This window comes from Protopterus annectens, chromosome 12.part0, assembly GCF_019279795.1.
Source record: "Protopterus annectens isolate FY-2018-M chromosome 12.part0, PAN1.0, whole genome shotgun sequence".
Lineage (NCBI taxonomy): Eukaryota > Metazoa > Chordata > Ceratodontiformes > Protopteridae > Protopterus > Protopterus annectens.
Genome location: NC_056746.1, coordinates 1,104,143,533 through 1,104,166,129, shown reverse-complemented (window position 1 = coordinate 1,104,166,129; position 22,597 = coordinate 1,104,143,533). Strand labels below are relative to the sequence as shown.

The following is a 22,597-nucleotide window of genomic DNA, read 5'->3' as shown; positions in this document are numbered from 1 at the left end:
AATCAAATTGGAAACGTGCTAAAACAAAATAGCCTGCTTTGCAGCCGACCTTCCCCATCAAACCCACCACTGTATTGCTCTACATAAATTAAATTGGCTCAAGCTACCAAACCTTCTCTATCTCTACCAACTTAAATTCACACACAATATCATCTTCCATCCTGACAATTGCCTACCCCTCAAGAAACTTGTTGTTCCCTACTCATGCCCACAAAGTCTAAGATCTGCAGACAGACACTTTCTCACAGTAAACAAAGCTAACAACACTCATAGTGAAGCCCTGTTCTCAAATAAAATAGCCAAATTATGGAACAAACAACGCAAACACTGCTAGCACCACAGTCTCGAACAAGTCTTTATTGCAGATAAAAATAAAAAAAATACACGGATTGAGCGCTTTTTTTCCCCTTACACAGGGATTTCATCAGAATTAATAATCCACCATTAAATTTTCCTTTATATACTCCCCCATTAATAATTAATTAGTTACATCATCCCTTACATAAAGTTGTATTGAATTCTTAAAAGGAAACCATACTCCATGTTTCAAACTGTAAACCTATAAAATACTGTAAAGTGCTATAAAGTGCCTGTTGGAACCCCTTGTGCCAAACCATGCATTTAAAAAACATATATTTAAAACCTTTAACAATGACTAAAACACGTTTGTGTTTGTATGAATACACATATATATAACAATAAACCCATGTCAATGAGAAACGTGTGGTATCTAACTACTGGAAAAGTTGCTATAAATATTGTGTGTGGTAACTTAAAAACTTCAGAACCTCTTGACAGAGAATTATGTTAAAACTATATACAAATACATACAAAACTATCTAAAATCTATCTAGACAATTGTGTGTAGGTAAATGTTGGAATCGTGTACATGTTAAAAAAGTATCTAAAATCAATTAATTAATAAATGAATAAATATGTTTATAAATATATTTGTAAATATGTAAATTAACTAACTAAAGCTTCCTTCTTATTTAAAATTGGCTTAATGGATATCATTTCATTCAATCCTGGGGCTTGACTAGCTTGTAGTCTTATTTGCCACCTAACCTCTCTTCTATGTGACTTCTAAAATCTCCCCCCTAGGATTGGGTAAAACTTTCTCAATAATACCAAATTTAAACCCACTAAATTTCTTACAAAAACAAGAGTGTTTGTACAAGGCATTGTTGGTGTTACATGTAGTGATCTGATTTGTGTGTTCATAGATCATAGATCACTACATGTAACACCAACAATGCCTTTAGATTTTAGAAGTCACATAGAAGAAAGAGAGGTTAGGTGGCAAATAAGACTACAAGCTAGTCAAGCATTCCTTACAACCAGTTCCAGAAGACACCGTTTTGGAGCTGGGAAAACATGTTTTCTGGCAAACCCAAGTGTTTTTCTTTTATGATATGGCAGGTCTGGTTCTGAGCTGGAATTTGGTGCACTCTTTTGAAACACAAAGTTCAGTCTTTTCAATCATCCTGTTCCTGTTTTTGTTGACTGATATCACTCAGTTCAGTATTACGTTCCAAAGGTTTAGCTCTACTGTTAAACTAGCCACCAGAATACAGTACATATCCAATGTACTTTGCCTCTTGATTATTTACTGATTACTGAATTTATTAAAAAAGGTAACTTCTAGTACTTAAATGCAAACCACTGCAAACCTCTGCAATGGGAAGCAAAATGTGCAAACTAGTAATTTCTCCCAATACATGGAATGGCTTCATTGCAATATTAATTACATTTCTGTATGTGACGTGCCAGCATCAGTTTTAATAAGGGAACCGCTATACAAGTTTCTGTTTGCTTGAATTCTAAACTTTCATTTTCAGTTTGTAGCTACTAAGTTTATTCTTACCGTTACTGCTTCTTTTGAAGTCACATTTCCCCATGTTACAATACTGAGACTGATCAAAGCAAATGAACATGCAGGAATTAGCCTATTATAGGCAGACTGAAGATTCATTAATTAATAAAAACTTTTAAAACAGATGTTTTTATGAGCAGCCCCATAAACTAGGTTAGCTTGTTTAGTATTTCTAAAAGTACACTACACAACTCATGTTTTGTGACACTTTAAAGCTAACAATTATATTAGTCTATTGCAGCGGTTAGCGTTGCCCCCTCACAGCAAGAGGTTCTCTGGTTCAATCCTTGGCTGGGGTGCCTTCTGTGCAGAGTCTGCATGTCCTCCCTGTGGTCGCGTGGGTTTCCTCCGGGTGCTCCGGTTTCCTCCCACATCCCAAAGACATGCTGTAGGTAGATTGGACACTCTAAATTGGCCCTAGGTGTGAGTGTGTGCATGTGTGTGCCATCTGTGGAAGGTTGGGTGCCGGGCTGGCAACTCGACACTGTAAAACTCCACTGCCAATCATGAGCGGACAGGTGATCCGCTGTGGCGACCCCTAACCAGGAAAAAAGCCGAAAGAAGAAGAAGAAGATAGTGAGACATGTAAAACATTTTCCTGCTGTACAAAATAAATAGTAACAACAACAATAATAATAATAATCAGCTTGCATTCTGTTCATCCCTCCTTTTTTAGTGTTATATACTTGCCTGATTGATTGCAGTATGTACAAATTTCTTTCTAATCACTGCAATGAAAATCAGGTGAGGAATTATTTTTCTAGCCAAGTATTGTTTGGAACTATATGCTTGTAACAAACACATCTGCTAACTGTGTGTTGCTTCTATTACATAAACTTATTCTCTGCTTTTGGTGATCTTAGCAATTGTTCTCTCATGGGCCATAATCAAACAGAAAAAAATGTTGCAAGAGGTGATCTGCTTCATAAATAACTTGTAGTTTCTTATTTAAAATTCAGAGCTTTGGTTTTGCATGTGTGGTACGACCCAGTCTTTATACCTATAAACAATTGCATTCCCACATTCAAAGGGAAGGAGCACTTACTGTTGTTGGAGGGGTTGGTCCTCACAGTTGTGGCCGTGGCAGATTCAGGGGGAGACGTTGAGTGGACAGACACACTGTCTTCTTCTTCTTCCTGGGAGCATCCTGCCTGAATTGCTCGAAGGTAACTTTGGCTCCTTGATCGGAAACAGCTGGGCAAGGTTAAGTCCAAGGCTTCAGTATTTATAGATTCTCCTTCGCTGAATGCAGATTCCATCGCTGGCTCATAGTGATCATTTCTCTCATCTTCTTGCATCTGCAGGAGTCAATATATGGTAAACATCTTAAGGGCTTACTGAGCTTTACAAATGCATGTAAAAGAGTATCTCTTACTGTATGCAATAACGTTTTTTACATATATTCACATTTATCATAACATTGAAAATATGTACAGATTTTGCTAATTTATTTTGCTTCAAAACTGCAGTAAAGCCTGAGAAATTTCATTTCCATTCTGGAGTAAAATTTAAAACTAGTAGTCAGGCTTTTTCTTGAAGTAAAACTGCTTCCTGCATTGTGCAGGGTGGAATTATACTCCTTACAACCAAAGATACCCCCCTTGTCTTGGGACCTTAATGATGTATGCAAATATAAAACTCAATAAGCATAGCAATTTTTTTAAAGACTATCCTACCATCTTACATCAGTAAATTTGCAACTGGTAAGTTTGAATATGTTCACAAAACAAACCCATTTAGAAAAGCGTTAATGTACATGTCCCAGTGATACATGCTGTGACAAAGGGAAATACTGCCAGCCCAGCTATCTGGAATTTTGTAAATAATTCTATGTCATTTGTGAATATTAATATGATTTATATGGAAGTGTGACAGAAGGAAATACTGCCAGCCCAGTTATCTGGAATTTTGTAAGTGGTTATGTGTCATTTGTGAATGCCAACATGCTTCATGTAAGATGCTTGTGCTATAACTGTGTTAGAACTGTATGTTCTATATTGAGATAAAATGTAACCACAGCATGCCCTGCTGCTGGCTTAGAACAGAAATGTATATAAACTATTGTAATTGTGTAAATGGTTATATTTTTTAACAGTGGAAACTAGAACATAGAGGGTTAACTTGAACAACTTCAAGAAAGTAGCTGAAATTAAATTGTTTTATGATTGTGCTATAAAAGCTATCTTTCAGTTTCAGTTAACAGGAGACAGGATGTCAACGCTAGGGGACTCTCTGTGTTGTTTTGTGTTTTATTGTTTTATGTCCTCTAACAGTTGCAAACAGCTGAAGGCTATGTATTTTCACAGAGAGATGTTAAATGTTGTTAGTTTCTGCCACTGGGGGTTTAACTTGGGAACTAAACTCAGGTGACAAAAATGGATGTCATTCAAGCTAACCCAGCAGTAATATTTGATATTAATTTAAAAATTCTCTCTGAGAGAGAGAGGGGGCATTTTTGCATCTGTCTTTTGACCTGACAACAACATCTACTCATCACCTTCCGCACTTGCCTTGCTGTAAGTAAGTTTCTAGGGGATAGTAACTCTTTTAGATTCAGATAGGAATATTGCGAAGTATAGCTTAGATATTTTCTTTATTTATTTGAGACTATCCTGCAATGTTGTTTTAAATATTTCCTGTGATTTTGAGCTCTGATACAATTGATTACTTACTGAGTATTGTCTTGTTCTTTTATTAAATATATTTAAACCTTTCAATTGTGGCTGGTCTGTTTAGAGATATTTAAGTTCTTAGAGTACTAACATATCTATTTGGTGACACTGTACAGGCCACTCCTAATAGCCTGGCTTGGTCAAGCTACCATAGTAACGTTACCAAGTAAGATTGGACACCCTTTGTTAAGAGCCTTAAAGTAACTGATAAAGACTGGCTGGTAGCAGTCAGAACTACCTTATAGTCTTGGCAGAAGGGTGCATACCTAGTAAATCTGTGCCAGCCTTACTAGGTGTGTGTGTGTGTGTGTGTGTGTGTGTGTGTGTGTGTGTGTGTGTGTCAGCTAATTGGGCAGGGACACAAATCACTGGTTGGACAGAGAGGGTGCTGAGATCTCAACCCTATAGCTGTGCCAGTGAGGAGTCTTATTGGGGATCTGGTGAAAGAGGGAGAAACCAGCCCCAGACCATGGTCTCTGTGTGCTCTTAAGGGAAATTGCACTTTACTGTGTGTGTACTTGTCATCCTCCCAGTGTGTACATTCCCCACTGTTGCCAGTGGTGAGGATTGAGGCTACTTGATTACTGGGCCAGTGCAAGGGCATCACACATCTTACAAAAGGAGACACTGAGGGATTGCCATACTGGTAAGATATGTGAATACTGCACCACTTGCAGACTGTTTGTGCTTAAACCAGAGCTGCTGTAGTACTGAAAGTTCTAACAGCTGTGCCCTAGAAACTAAAGTCCTTACCTTTTACTTGTACAACCACAGGTACAGTTCACCTATATGCTTTAAATGCCCATGTGGCTCACATTTGGCTGGCTTCTTACCAATGACTGATCTCTCATTCTCTCTTAGCATGACCTTTTCACTTCTTAGGCATTTGTGGATACTATGGGCCTGTCATTTAGCAGTGAACGTATGTTCCTATGTTCTTTCAGTGTGAATTTTTTTTATTGTTTAGAATCCGCTTGGCTCCTACAAAGGGTTGTCTCCATTTAGTTACCTTATTCTCCCATATGCTGTTTCTGTTATTTGGTTTATTAATACTTTTAATTCTGCTTTAACTGAAGATGAAGTAAAGGAGTTCCTGCAAAATTGTACATTTGAACTGGACTGCTCAACATAATATGCTGCAGTGTTTACTGTGCACTGATCTTATTACTGGTCTCTGTTTTTATTCTGTTGCTAGTTGTGGTTGATAAACATATCCCTGATATTGGTGACCAGTTTTACCACTGAAAATGATAAGTACCTCTCTCTAAAATGGCACTTCTTTCTGCAAATGATCCATTGCCCTTGCCCATTTTATTGCTTGTAGTTTGGATCACTCATTAATTTTTGTTGGTGCTTTCTAGTAATATGGCTCTCAATCTTTTGTTATAGCTACACTATTGCAAAGTAAAACTGCTTGCAAAACATTTTTATTGTTGATGTGCCTTTGCTTTAACACGTCTAGTTTGCTTGGTTCATTTTAAAACAGCACTTTGTATAATTAGTCTGTGACCTCAAAATGGACCACATAGCTTGACTTGTATGTCTGTAATGAAGTTAACATTGTATTGTTTATTTTAGTGTATTTTCAAAAATTTTCTAAAAGAGCAGATAAATTACTGACAGATACATTTAGCTAAACCTCCCCTCCCCCATCCACCAACATTCCCAGATCACATACCTGCATCTATAAGGAGTAGAGGTAAGAGCAAAGTACCCCCAACCCCAAATCTCACAAGAACAAGACCTGAAGGCACTATTCAAGGCCAATAACACTGCCTCTGTGGAGTCAGATAACATACCAGGATGCCTACTGGCTACCCTGAAACTGTACCTGTTAAGCCCCCCTACAGACATTATTTAATATCAGCCTCCCAACATGTTATGTGGCTATGTGTCTGATGAGTGGAGGACAACAACAGTCATTCCCCTGCACAAAGGTGGGATGTCAACTGACTCAGGTAATTACAGAGCCAAAAGTCTGGCTTGTCAGACTTACAGACCCAAAAGTCTGATGAGCCTCATCTGTAAGGCTATGGAACGGATTATTATGGAATTAATAAACAAAGACAAAGGCAACCTACAAACCCCTGACCCAAACCAATACAGTTTTGTTTGGGCAGATCCTGTCTACTCAGTCTAGCTGAGTTCTTTAAGAAGGTTACTGAAGCAATGAATGAGGGAAAATCAGTACCTACTAAAAAATCTGAATCATGGTAAGGCATTTGAAAGCATTCCACACTAAGGTACAGTTAATAAACTCTCCCAGATAAATGTCACTCTCTGTGTAACTCAATGGTCAGCAAACTGGCTCACAAACAGAACCCAGGATACTAGGGTTGGTGACTCCATCTTCTCCAAAGGATCTGTCACCAGTGATGTACCACGGGGCTCTGTCTTTGGGCCCCTGCTCTTTGGGATTTACTTTTCATAGGTCAAAGCTGTTAAGGGCTTACAATTCACCAAGTTCACTGATGATTGTAAATTAGGTGCTGTTATTAACTCTCCAGAGGATACCAAGATCCTGCAAGAGGGCCTTTCTCATAAAAATAGGTGGTTTCAAAACAATGAACTAAACGTAAATGTGAAAAATGTGCATAATAGTACCTTTCGGCAAACATAACTCCCCATTTATCACATTGTGGGCACAACTCTGACAACTGATCCAATAGTTAGGGACCTGGGAAATTACATAGAGAGTTTACTGTCCTCTGATCACCATGTTTCCATTATATGTAAGACAGCTTATTAGTAAGGGTATGGCATCCAGGTCCAGAGATGTAATCATGGCACTGTATTTGGCACTTATTGGATCGATCATTGAGTATAATGCCTCTTTTGATATGTACCTGTCCAAACACTTTACACAACTTGAATGCCCACAGCATTTTTACACCAAGAAAATCAGGACTCTAAATCATAAGAACTACACTGACAATCCCAATGTCCTGTTCCTATTCTCACTATCATACAATTTGCTGAAGAGTGATCTTTGCCTTGCATACACAGCCTCAACAGATTCTATCCTCTCCAACCTACTGCACATCTACAAGTACAATGGTGGCATAAACACTCACTCAAGAGATCTTAATTTCTTCTGAAACATATATCTTTGCAATAGCCTTCCTCTCCACATGGGATCACAAGTTGACTGCAACCTTAACTTCAGCCACCATGTGTCTACTATAGTAAGGAAAGCTTTTTATGTAGCACACTTGATTAGTAAAGGCATCGCCTTGAGAACAAAAGAAGTTATAACCCCTCATACTCTGCAATTATCTGACCCATGATTGAGTTAAACACCCCATTTAGCATGTACTGTACTAAGCACCTTCAGCAATTAGAGAGACCCCAGAATTTTCTAACAGAGAAAATCAAGGGACTCCAGCATATGCCTTACATAGACCATCTAACGTCCCTGTCACTATACTCCATATTATATAGACTTCTTAGGCGAGACTTATGCCTGGCCTACAGAGCAATCCAAGGCCCAAACCTAATGAACTTGCTGCATATCCATAAATCAAATGGGACCAAGGCTACCCATACCAGAAACCTAAATGTGGCCTGTGACTTAAATAGTACTTGCTGGAGGGACAGATTTATCTCCTAGTGACTGCAGCATCTTTGGAACAGGCTAACAATTCACATGAAACAGAGCACCTCTATGACACTATTGAAGAGGAACCTGGATGAGTGGATGGGGCACCATACATTCTTATCAGGGATAGAGCCCACAACCTTCTTGGACATGGGCAGTTATCACTAAATGCAGTCGTGGGACTTGACTAGCATTTCTATGGTATTACATTGGGATGAAACAGCTAGGCATAAAATGACCTGCGGGTTGATAGCCTAGTAATCTCCTGATCCTATGATCCTATAAAACAAAGTGCTTCTCTTACTCTGTTCAAATGTGATATACACAAATAGACCATAAATTCATCCTTGGAGTAGCAGCTTTGTCTCTTACAGAAAGGGGTAACATGTAAATGATCTGCCTGCTATGGGTTATTCTTATTTAAATTGCAAGTGTTAAGAAACTTCAAGGGAATGTAAGGTTAGGTTTCTAAAGACCATTCAGGGTCAATAGCTTAGTAAGAAACTATGAAACTATGATAAAATATAATGTGAAGTCCATCTTATATCCAGGAACTTAAAGGACAATCCATGGCTGTACAAGTAATATAATTAGTAGTTAGTTTACTATAGAGCACCTGCTATGTTTACACCTTTCTTTAGCGTATCTGTATTACTGATGCATACCTCTCCATGAGTCAGAACAACTCTTCACTCAGAGATGTGAACGAGTGTGCATTGTACCCCTGATTAACACATTCAGGACCCTGAAAGTTCATAAAAGAGCTTGTACATCATTAAATTAATTGTGCCATGAACGTTATCTTAATGTAACTCCAGTGTGAGACTCCATGGCTCACACTTGAACCACTGTCTACTGGGAAGGCAGAAAGGAATGTAATTCTGAAATTGAACATATAGGTGTACCATAGTATATCATACAAATCCACCGCAAACAAAACTACAAATAAGATAATCTTTAAACATACACTGAACATAATTTTACCTGCAAGGGTCATCCGCTTCTAAAATTGTATATGTTTAAATAGTCTTTGCTTCTCAGAAATGAATGCACCATAATTTAATATGCATTTTGTATGTGTTCATTCCATGTACTATGTACAGAAGTTTCCAGCCAGCTCTTTGGCTTTTTTTCCCTTTTATTATCATACCATTGTTATGGCTTAGTCATTAATGTCACGTTTTACTTGTTAATTATACTAATATAACTTAAATCAATTAAGTTAAAATCTTTCAATAGTCAATGTCCTCAATACTGTGATATTTATTCCTTCTTTTTCCTCCTACAATTCTGGAGGCAAGATTTGAGACTGCGACTGCTGCATGGCAAACCAGTTTAAATTATGTTCAACAAAACAGTACAGGATTCATTTCAAACAAAAACATTACTTATCTGTTGTCAACTGACCTCTGCTCCTGGCACCCATGCTCTTTCCTCTGGACCCACCACTGGGCCATATCGTTCAAACTCAGACTGCTCTTCTGCTAGTTGCCAGATCACTCTGGAAAGGGGTGGACGGATTACCTGTATGTTGGGAGGGGTGGAGAGAACAGCACTAGTAAACTCATTCCAGTCTGCAACTTTCAGTCAGCACCAAATGAGGAAGGACAAGTTTAATTTTTACAATGCTGATACTATGTCTCTTATTTACACCCACCATGAAACCTTCACAGAGGTACTCTTCCCTGACATTTGTCATTTTATTGATACTGTAGTAGAAATATGCCACCTTTTTGACTGATTAAGCCACATAGATTGAAATTCATAGATGCAATTTGCAACAATGAAACATCCGCAGATGCTTTTATTTGCAAACTCTTTATGTCACATTTGATGATAATGATTGCTTCTGAAAGGATAAGATTTTTACGTCTAAATTCCATTTCCCATCCTTACTAGACTGCAAAACATGTTGCTGAGTAGTGTTTGCATCTACAAGGTTAATAAACTTCAAAAATTAGTTTATTAAACACTGTATTAAATAACAGACATGCTTTAACAGTAACAAAATTATGCATTTCTAATGATGGAATAAAAGCTTTCTTACAAAGATTTCTGAAATGAAGTACCAATAAATATTGGCTTCTTTCAGTGTTGACTGCTATTGTACATTTTATATTTTTACTATTATATGTATGTTTATTTCTGGCATTTTGCATCTCAGACTGAGACCTTTAAGAGTTTTAACATCAGCTCAGCAATTCTGTTAACAAATGTACAATAAAATGTCACTGTATGGCTAATGGTTTAGAATTAACTTTAAAGACAGCGTTTTCATTTTTCTTTTTGTTGTTAATTCTGACATGAGTCTTGAATATGCATAAATGATAACAGATTCCATGAACTTTACTTTCATATGCTGTTCAGAATGCATGGGATACAGTTCAGCTAACTCTTTGAGTGATCTGGGGTGGAGCATAGTTCTGTATACCTCCATCTTTGGCTAATTAGCTGAGTTCAACATTAAACACCTCCTAAAAGAATTCAGTGCTAGACATTCACTATGTTGTCTGCAAAAAAATCTGCATTTCAGAGGAGCCTTCATACGTTAGCTCTCTAATGAATGGCTTAGACCAACCATGTGCACTTTGCACCAATCTGCAATGCCAAGTGCCAGACAGTCAAATTATAATGTTGCTAAGGGCTTTGTCTAATTAGGAAAGATCGCTACTTGGTACTTAATTCAGCAGCATTAAATAGTCTAGTAACAGCCTGAAATTCAAAATGATTTACAAAAATTAAATCCTGGAAATTGGAAGAGGAAGAGGAGATAGTGCATACATTATAAAACAGACATAAAAGACATTTATAATGTAGCTTTTGTCAGTAACCTAGTATCCACGAACTGCATACAAATTTCACTTGAATAACAGAGATCATAGTATAAGTACACTAGCATTTTCTTTATGTTTTGCATTTAATTACAGTACAAATGCTAACATGTTCTGACTACAACACATTTAATAATATTTTTTTTCATATGTTATGATAATGTTGATAAGGTATGCATTTTGCAAAAAGTAAGGTAACATCCTACATTATATACTACCCAACAACTCATGCAAACTGCTGACTAGGAATTATACTTATGGGTTAGTCAGGGAATTATGTGCCACAGACTGCTGTTTGTTCATTGGTGGTATTTTGTTTTTATATATTTTCTCAAAATATCACTGCTTTTAGCCATCCACTCAACAAAACATTTGTAAGGGCTGTTGTTGTGGTACTGGAAAGCAGGATAAAGAATACCTGTGGAGGATACAGTTAATGTGCACATGTGGAAACTAAAAGGACCAATTGGAAATTCCTTCTGATTACCTGTTTAACTGGTTCAAGGCTGGAAAGCAGCCTGTCCTTCCTGGCACTTAATAAGTGTAAAAGCAAACAAACTAGTAATATATGGAGTGCCAGGTGACTGTAGGACATGCAGTGCCAGGTGACTGTAGGACATGCAGTGCCAGGTGACTGTAGGACATGCAGTTCCAGGTGATTGTAGGACATGCAGTGCCAGGTGATTGTAGGACATGCTTTCATGGCACATAGCTATGAGGGTCAAACTAGTAATATATGGAGTGCCAGGTGACTGTAGGACATGCTTTAGTAATATACGGAGTACCAGGTGATTGTAGGACATGCTTTAGTAATATTTATTTATTTTTATTTTATTTTACATTTGTTGACCGGGATAATCCGACTGGATTCATGTCCATTTTCAGCGGAGGCCCGGGGAGAAAAGCTCCAAACAGTAGCAAACTGAGTTAAAGTTACAGAGACAATTACAATTCACAACACATTAACAAATAATTTCCATAGTATCATGCAGGATGATAGAGAATAGACACAGTACAAATATTTACAGTGAATGCCAGGTCACCTGAGATCTAAACGTAGTCAGGGAATCAGCTATCCAGCATTAATGCAATATACGGAGTACCAGGTGACTGTAGGACATGCTTTCATGACACATAGCTATGAGGGTTCCATTCATTTTGTCGAAAGGGAGTTTGGTTGACATCTGTTTAAACAATCACATTTGGTCAACCATACAGATAGTCGACAGGTGTGCAAGATTAACAATAGTTAGTTAGTATATATAATTAGCAGGGGGTGTGGAGGGTATTGTTTATGTATTTTTTAAGTAATATTTGCATGTGCCGAGAAGCAACCTCACCACATACATGCTAGGAAGTCAACGTTTCCATTTATTAGTGTGGCTTGTCATCAGAATATCAACATTCATGTTAGTTGACCAAATGAAAGTAAATCACCTGTGGGTAATTTAAAGATCAATTTATATAAGCAGTCTTTGGGATGTGGGAAGAGACTGGAACACTTGCCATTTCCCATGCGGATATAAGGAAATACATGCAAATTCTGCACAGAAAGTACCCCAGTGGAGAACTGAACTGTAGAACCAAGGTTTACTATCTGTCTCATTTTCACAGGACAGTCCTTGCAATTCACTGACAAAGCTGCACACTGAAAATCCCCACAGAATTCAAACCATTAAGAAAAAGGATATTGCAAGCACAAGGGTTGCCACTTTGAGCACTGATTTTGTTGTGTACACATATTGCTTGAAAGAGTGTGGACTAATTTTCATGGAACCATTACTGAAAGAAGTTTGAGCATTATTTTTGAAATCTGTTGAAGATTCATTTGTAGAATATAGGAATACATTTAGATTAACGCACACATTGTATAATGAGGCTAATCGATTCATTTCAGTCACTTCCTAATTACCTGGTTAAAGCTGCTTATGATACAAGCTCTGGTCCAGAGTACAGTAGTGCAAGTCCTCAGAAGCATGTGTGTGTTACTTTCCATGTAGCATGATCCTTAGGGTGTTTGACTTTTAGACTGGTGGGGGGCAGATCACCCCCAAATACGCCACAGTTTTGCAGGATACCTACATTTGACTTTGGGTGGCATATATAAGTTATAGAGTGGCCACTTGCTTTAAAAGCTGTTGCTGATGAGTTTCATCATTAAACATAACTTAAGGAGAGATGTAAATCTGTTAACTAAGGAATTAATATGTCAAATGTTTAGTACAAAACTGTACTGAGTACTAAAAGAGTTCTAGTATAAACCATCAACTTCCTGAATGTCAATGTGCCAAAAGGATGAAAAAAAAATTCCTGAAATTCATAAGGGTGAAAAACTCATCTTTGCTTGTTTTTGGTGGGGCATAAGCCCCCATACACTGCAGATGCATCAACATGAAGAGGAGGGAAATCTCCCAAAACAAGTGAATCACTGCTGGCATACACTTAAAAACAGGACTGGCAATGATGTCCTACGTTAAATGTTGTTTGGCATTGTGCCGTTCATCTTTTTTGCTTTTATACCACTCATGCTCAGGCAGTTTCATCTCAAGCATGTATTTATTTATTTATTTATTTATTTTATTTATTTATTTTAAATATTATGTATTATGTACAATTATTATTATGTACAATATGTATTTGGCTACAATACCAGATACAAAGAAAATGGGCTGCAGATAACTTTCAGCATAAATGTACATTTTGTCATATTGAGTCCCTTCTGTTTTTCTTGCCATGACCTGTTTTCTTCAGTTAGTTTTATCATTCTGTGTGGTTTATTCATACTGCAGACTCCAAACCATGTATCTGCAAGAAATTACACAGACAGCTAATGCTATCCATAAGAGCAGAAGCCTCAGTTAAGATGCTCTAACAAAATCATGCATGAGACTACAGAAGTCAGGACCTTAAGTCAAGTAACTTGTGTAGTAAACTGCAGCCCTACAAGGATACTACCTGGAAAGGCAGCGGTACTGCTTAACTGAGCAGTCAAGGATGCCTTATGGTACTGTCCTTTTCTGCAGCTACTCACTTCCATTCCCTCTCCCTCTCAGCAGAAGGCGTCTCTCTAGGGCTCTATTGCTGAAATCCTTGTAATTATTGCTAATTATCATCTACACTCAATAGTGTACAGTTGTATTTACCTTTTCCTAATACAAACCAGAGTACTGCTTTTGTCATTAATAACATGGCTGCTGTTCCTTCTGTCGAAGCGGACTGCACTCGGACTGGGAGGTGCTTTGGGTTCAAATAACATTGTTTATTCTGCCTTGCTGTGTGTTGTTTTAATGACACTATAAACTGATACATTCTTGTATTTAGCTTACTACTTGTATTTTACATAATTTATTATTTGAGACAGGCTTCTAGGATTGTTACGGTTCCACTTTATAATTAAATACTAGTGAGCAAATCATCTAGTGGTTGTGCTTTCAATTTTAATGTTGTTAACTTTATTTTAAATAAAATCTGCTCATTGTTACTGTGGCATAGCTCTTTTATTGTATAACATTTTTGTTTACTATGCTTCTGTGGTGAAAATTTGGGAAGTTTATTTTCATTATTCTGTATTCAGGCTGAAGTAAATATTGTACATAGTTTATTTTGCTTATTCTATTATATCATATTTGAACTTTTGTTGTTTATTCGTTGAAAATAAAAACTTTTTGGAAAAAAAAAAGTGGTAAATTTCTGAAGTCCTAGATTAAAATGTTTTGTTGCATGCTAACTTGTTTGACCATAATCAACATAAAACAAAATGTTTTATGAAAAATTATATATTTTTGGTTGGTGTTTTAGCCCTCCTCTGCCTGCCATTCATTGAGCTACCCCTAGACTTGAGGATTGTCATTCCCTAGGGGTATGAAGAATCAACCGTTTACAGATCCTTGAGGGCCCGATATTGCTAGGGGAACTGTGACCTATGCAAAACATCGGGGAGGTTGGTACTCTCATAGGTTTAGTGATCCTGTTTTGTTCCTAGTGACAGAAGGAGCACAGGGACATTATTGTCTAGCCTACTTAGGAACTATCAATCAATGGGAATCCTGAAAATTGCTTCTTAGGAGCCGGTTTACAGTTAGTGCTACTGTTTTGCTCCTGTTCAGAGAAGCAGCACAAGGACTTTGATTCCTGGCTGTCTCTGATTGGTCAGTGTGCATGAGATTTTCATGACTGGTTTGCATTTTGAACCTACGTGCTTAGCTTTCTTGCACTGAACTGCTGTACATGCTACCCAGGGCACCTACCAGGAGAATAGTACAACAAGCCTACAGACTTATGTAGCATTTGATATGAGAGAGACTGCTGACCACCAAAGAGCCTGTCACCTGCTTCTTAGTAGACAGCTTGAAATTAGTGCTGTTGTTTAGTTTTTGGTGAGAGGAGGAGTAAAGGGACATTGATTCCTAGCTGAATGCTCCTGCAGTGAGACCAGCACTAGTAGTAGCCAAATAGTAGCCAACAAGTGATTCACTGCTGTTTATTATTCTGTCTTTTCACCAACTACAGCCACATTAGCCACAATCTAACTAACTTTGGAGTGTTACAGTAAATACTTCATCCACAAATCTTCACGGCCTTCTATAGTAGTTTCCCTCCGACTCCTGAAAGTTATGACCATCTCTTGCCGAACACTCTCTGGCAACATGACTTAACACTCTACTCACCCCATCTGGTGCCAGTCTGATCACAAGGCAGTGCACTGACTGTTCACTGCCTCTGCTACCTGCAAGAGATGTAAATATGAAAACAAACCTCATGCGTAAGTAAGCATCATATACCCTCAACTCCACATCAGTCACAACACACCAATAAGTATACAACTTATGATGAGGCTATAAAGAAAAATTTGTCAAAGCCTCCTAAAATACACTGTAAAAGCGCTCAGCCATCAGCACAAGCACACCAGGCAATGCTCACTCTGTTTCCAGTCCAGCATACTGAAACCCCTCACAGCTCTTCCAAGACTCACCAGGAAAGCAGGCCTAAGCCCCTAAAGTCCACAAAGTCTACTGCCTCCCAAGGAAATGTCTTAGTCAAGGATGACTGTATACTTAGGAATACTGACTCCAGGGCGACTGTAAGCTGCTTGTCTGGTATTAGAATCTAAGTTGTTACAATGGTTAGTGGTGGCTCATGTGGGAGATGCAATTCTCCCAAAGAGGCATGCAAAGAGGGAGATGGTGGAACTTAATATGCATGTGTTAGACAGGAACATCACTGGTCTTGACTATTATCTTGCCTTCACCGAAAATGATGCCTAGATATGAAAACACAATAATTAGCTTTAACAATTGGCTAAGTAATTGGTGTTATTCTAAGATGATTCAGTATGTGCCTGCCTGGACTGAGATTGTAGATGAGCCATCCCTGGTGAAACAGGAATTCTTACAACTATCATGCCAGGGTCTCTGCATAGTGGCTAAAGCCTTTGCTGCCCCTATCATTTCTTTTTTCGGCATAGTATCCCAAATGGACAGTCCCCAAACCGAAATTAAGGTTACATCATGGTGGCACTACTGTGTGCCAGGAGGCTAAACAGAGAGGTGTCAGAACGTGTGGCCCTCCTGCAACTCAGACACATTCATATCTGAGCACTTAACTGTAACATGGTTGCAATGCAATGCTAGAATGCTGTCTGTAATAGGGTTTAGTATTTATCATGCCTTCATTCCTTGGGTAACTGTAAAATCTGTATTTGTCAGAAATACCATTACATCATATAAAATTCCCTACAGCCTTAACTTAGAGCTCCTTGATATCCAAATCCCTGTTAATAAATCCAAGGATTATTTGACTGTTGGCTACTGATCCCCATTACTGTCTCCCAAACACCATGGAAATGACCTTAATTCCATTGAGAGGTTAAAAATCAAACCAAATACTCTTCTTTCCTAGACATTGTTAATACTAATGCACTGCAGTGTATTGTAAAACTATACACTAAAGACTCTAATAACCTTGACCTGGTCCTTACCAATCTAGCCCCTGCCTGTACCCCACCATGCATCTCCACATCCCTGGTTAAATATTTTTTTCTTCAAATACCTTTATTTAATTATCACTTGTGACACAGGGAAATTTACATTCATATAAAAGTAATCAAACTATATTAACATAACAAACATTATACTTCACATATATTCCTATATATCATATAACCTAAGCAATATTACATACATTATTCAATTCCTGCCTTTTTTAAAGAAGACACATCTTTATTAAACCATCACTTACTACATAGGCAATCATACATTTATATAAATGAAAACAAGCCACACCAACGCAATCCTAGTTGCAAGCATTTTACATCACAAACCATACTGACACACTCCCAGTTGCAAACATTATATACATCACTTATAACATACCCGATCTTTCTCATTCAAACATTACATAGCTGGCTTAAGTCCTGACACCTTTTCTAAAGATCTCAATTCCAATTTTTTTATCTATGTTACTATATTCACTACTTCTAGTATAGCTGGTTTGGATTTTGATTTTGATTTTCTAGTAATTGCTTTTTTGGCAGCCACCATTATTAGACACAGCAATGCCTTACCATGCTAGGCAATTCTGATTATGTATCCTAGCTCAAAAAAATCATCTCTCTCATCAGACTAATATGCCCACCCAGCATTTCCAACAGTGCATCCTGCAGGGAATCCCTAAAGTCTGCCAACTTACTGCAATCCCAGAAACTATGTTCCCAATTCAAGGGCGCCCACAGGCAGGTGCAAGGGGGTGCACTTGCACCCCCCTGGAATCCACTGACTAGTTAATCTTGTAATTTAAAAAAAAAGTTTTTTTTTTTTTTTTTTTTTTAGGGCATTCTTCTTTAAGAAGAAAGAAGTCCAGTCGCGGGCATGCTGACATCATTGCAAGTTTGCGAGCGGGAACTGAAATGGACAGTTTAGAGGATGCTGACATCATCGCGATTCGCGCAGTGCACATATTTTCAAGTTTGCGAGCGGGAACTGAAATGGATGGACACTTTCAGAGTAGTGAGCAATGTGTGTGTGAAACAGTTTCTGAAGATGGGACAGTGTGTGTGTGAAACAGTTTCTGAAGATGGGACAGTGTGTGTGTGAAATGGTTTCTGAAGATGGGACAGTGTGTGTGTGAAACGGTTTCTGAAGATGGGACAGTGTGTGTATGAAACGGTTTCTGAAGATGGGACAGTGTGTGTATGAAACGATTTCTGAAGATGGGACAGTGTGTGTGTGAAACGGTTTCTGAAGATGGGACAGTGTGTGTGTGAAACGGTTTCTGAAGATGGGACAGTGTGTGTGTGAAACGGTTTCTGAAGATGGGACAGTGTGTGTGTGTGTGTGTGTGTGTGTGTGTGTGTGAAATGGTTTCTGAAGATGGGACAGTGTGTGTGTGTGTGTGTGAAACGGTTTCTGAAGATGGGACAGTGTGTGTGTGTGTGTGTGTGTGTGTGTGTGTGTGTGTGTGTGTGTGTGTGTGTGTGTGAAACGGTTTCTGAAGATGGGACAGTGTGTGTGTGTGTGTGTGTGTGTGTGTGTGTGTGTGTGTGTGTGTGTGTGTATGTGTGTGTGTGTGTGTGTGCAGGTGCTACATGGTGGTGGGTAGAGAATAAGGCTTGAACCCTGTACCTTGGGCCCAAGTGGCAAGAGCCTGAATTCCCTACCCACCACCATTTGTAAAAATGTTGCAGGGTTTTCCCTCATACTTGTTTTGTTCCTCATAAAATCTGTGGTTTCTGTATTTGTGTCCTTGCAAAGCCAGTAGTGCATTGGTGCAGTGGTAGCATTGTTGCCTGACAGCTACATGTTCTATGGTTTGATTCTTGGCTGGGGTGCCTTACCTTCTGTGTGGAATCTGTATGCCCTCCCTGTTTTTGTTTCCTCCCATCTTACAAAAACATGTCTGTCTGGAGTGTTTCTCCCTGGGCCTCTGCTAAAAATTAGCTTTTGTTCCAAGTCAGACATTCCTGGTTAACAAATGTTAAAAAAATGACACTCGTTTGAATATCAGACTTCATATTCTTCAGAAAGTGCATGGTAACACAAACGCTTTTATTCTAGCAATTTTCTAAGTGTATAAGATGGATATTTGAAATTTATCCCTATCTTTGGGACTGTATTCCCCCCATTATTGGCTTCATCCAGGTTTTGTGCTAAGGTTGAGAGCTATGGTAAGAACTGAATTCAGTGAATATATTTGGGGGCTATATTCCCCCATTACTGGCTTTGTCCGGGTGTTTTTTGCTAAGAGGTTGAGAGCTGTGGTGAGAACTGAATTCACTGAATGTTTGGGGGCTGTATTCACCCATTACTGGCTTTGTTCAGGTGTTTTGTGCTAAGAGGTTGACAGCTGTGCTATGGTGAGAACTGAATTCACTAAATGGTAGCCATTTAAGTTTCAGTCTTCCTCTTTCACAAAACAGCTGATTTGACATAGTGGTATGTTGCTCTGACTGTTTTGCACAGGGTCCCCTGGGTTCAAGACGTGGCAGTGAAATGTATGGTGGTAACGCAGCATTTTATTTTAGCAACTTTCCAACATTATACAAGTAATGTTTAAAATGTGTCCCTGGTTTTTGGCCTTTTGTCCCCCCCCCCAATAAATTTTGGCTTTTCCAGATTTCTTGTGCTGCAAAGTTCAGAGATACAGCTGAGTGTCGAGTAGATTTTACAAGGAGCTGAGAGCTGCAGGGGAGCAAACGTTTAGTGCTGCTTAAGCTTAGTCTGCTTGCATTGTTAATAGCACAACAGGTAGTGTACTTGCTTTTGATGCTGAAGGCTGTGGGTTCTACTCCCACAGTAGGTAGATGTATTGCTGATACTGTACTGTATTGTAAAGGGGGTGGATTCTGCAGTCTTTTTTGGCAAAGATACCTAGTAACTATGAACCTATCAGTTTGCTATCAATTCCTTATTACGGTATTACTAGCTTATCATTTTTTAATGCATGCAACAAAGGCAATTTATTCTTCAAGGGCAACAGGCACTTTATTTGTAGATGAAACAATGACATATAAAAAGTTGTTTGCTTGCAGCAACCTCTTTATTATAAGGAACACACAGGACTTGATTAATAATCTGGTGAATCTGAAATGGAACTTTGATTATTATTGGGTCACTGTAGATATTAAGTCTTTATACACCAATATTAACACCAAATGGGGTTTGGAATCTATATTAAACATGATGGGTGAGGGACCTAAAACTAGTTTTCTCATTACCCTTTTGGAGTTTTGTTTAACTCATAGCTATTTCTGTTTCAATAACACATATTACCTGCAAGTAAAGGGTACAGCAATGGGTGCAGCATATGCACCAGCATATGCCATCATATATATGGATTACTTTGAGAAAAAATACATTTACTCTACTAATTTTTTCAAGAAGAAAGTAATCTTGTATAAACGTTTTATAGACGATTTAATTTTTATTTGCAAGGGAGATATTTGTGAATTTATGGATTTTTTTGAAATGTTAAATCAAAATGAACACAAGTTACAATTTTCATATGAAACCAATAGAAATAAGATTAACTTTTTAGATCTAGTTTTGTTTGAGAGGGACAATAAAATTGAGTTTAAACCATTCAGGAAGGAAACCTCAGTGAATTTGTTCTTACATGCTACTAGTATGCATCCTCAGCATTTAATAAAGGCCCTACCATACGGGGAATTCAAAAGATTTCGGGATCATACCAGTGTTAAGGAGGATATAGATGGAGAATTAGATATAGTACTTAATAGACTATTGGATAGAGGATATGATTATAACACACTATTAGAATGTAGAGATAGTGTGATCAAGAACATAAAATTAGCTGATAGAAGGGAAAACATCATAACATATCCTGATAAAAGGGAAATTAGAGTGAAAAATAATGCTGAGAAAGTGTTTTTTATAACCAAATTTTCCCCTTTTTCTAATACATTAGTCTCATTAGTTAGAAAATTTTGGTACTTGATCTGTGAAGATGATAACATTGGTGAATTGTTTCCCAACCAAGTGAATTTTTCTTTCAGAAGGGGAAAAAATTTAAGAGAAATCTTGAATAATAATTTTGTAAAGCATATTATATCTATCCCTGTGAGGGTGGGCACTTTTGCTTGTGGTACATGCAGTATATGCAATAGAGCAATCAATATTGATACTATTAATAATATACATCATACTTCTAAGCATTTTTTCAATTGCAAATCTACTAGTGTAGTATACATAATAGGCTGTTCATGTAGGGACATTTGGTATGTAGGACAAACTAAAAGGATGATCAAAACTAGGATCCTAGAACATCTTAAGGATATAAGAAACTTGAATATCACCAGTCCTGTTGCTAAGCATTTTTTGGACGTTCATGATGGTTGCAGTAATAGTCTAAGATTTAGTGTACTGGGGAAACCTTTTATTCGCAAGGGAGATGATATAGTAGCTAAACTTTTAGAATTGGAAACAAGGATGATAATGAAATATAAAACTTTGAAACCATTTGGTCTCAATCAGGAGCTGGGTCTTTAATTATACTTTGGGAGAGCAATTTTGCACATATTATGCATATTGTTATTTAATTTTAGTAATTTTGGGAATAATAAACAGATATATTATGTTATTATTTCATATTCATTTATATGGATACAATTTGTTATGATAGGAAATTCTATATAGGACAATAATTATTGTATTTCGTATATAATTATGTTTTTGGTATTATTTTTGTATATTTATACTAATGAATTTACATGTGCTTGTTGATCTACTGAAAGTGAATTATTTGGTTGAAAATAGTTTATATTGACTATAATATGTTATTATTTATTTATTTATTTATTTTGATGTAAAAATTATTTAAGATTTGTATTTCATTGATTATAAAAGGAAGAAAAATTATAAAATTGTAGAACAAGATAGAAAAGTTTTTTGATAACAGTTTATATAAACTAATATAAGTATTTGTCATGATTTATTTAAATTTGTTGCAAAGATCACTTTAAATTTTGATACTCAATTAAACTAATTGTTAATTTATCAATTAGTTATGATATATAAAGAGCTCATATTGAAAGTTGTAATGTGATCCTTTGAAGGCGAATGGCCGAGGTACCAGATCGTTGAATAAAGAGCGTTGGTGGAATCTGACTGTTGGTGTGTTGCTGAATGTTTCTCCCTGGGCCTCTGCTAAAAAATTAGCTTTTGTTCCAAGTCAGACATTCCTGGTTAACAAATGTTAAAAAAATGACACTCGTTTGAATATCAGACTTCATATTCTTCAGAAAGTGCATGGTAACACAAACGCTTTTATTCTAGCAATTTTCTAAGTGTATAAGATGGATATTTGAAATTTATCCCTATCTTTGGGGCTGTATTCCCCCCACTATTGGCTTCATCCAGGTTTTGTGCTAAGGTTGAGAGCGATGGTAAGAACTGAATTCAGTGAATATATTTGGGGGCTATATTCCCCCATTACTGGCTTTGTCCGGGTGTTTTTTGCTAAGAGGTTGAGAGCTGTGGTGAGAACTGAATTCACTGAATGTTTGGGGGCTGTATTCACCTATTACTGGCTTTGTTCAGGTGTTTTGTGCTAAGAGGTTGACAGCTGTGCTATGGTGAGAACTGAATTCACTAAATGGTAGCCATTT

General features: G+C 37.5%; 1 protein-coding gene across 1 annotated transcript in view; it reads right to left on the bottom strand.

The window, feature by feature from the left end:
* The window catches only part of DLGAP4 (DLG associated protein 4), a 1,245,417-nt gene that overhangs the window by 787,271 nt on the left and 435,549 nt on the right, over positions 1-22,597 (bottom strand). The window contains exons 5-6 of the mRNA XM_044090114.1: positions 9,554-9,670; positions 2,922-3,174 (exon numbers count right to left, since the gene is read on the bottom strand). Coding sequence (XP_043946049.1) covers positions 2,922-3,174; positions 9,554-9,670 — 370 coding nt within the window. The remainder of the gene's footprint in view (positions 1-2,921; positions 3,175-9,553; positions 9,671-22,597) is intronic.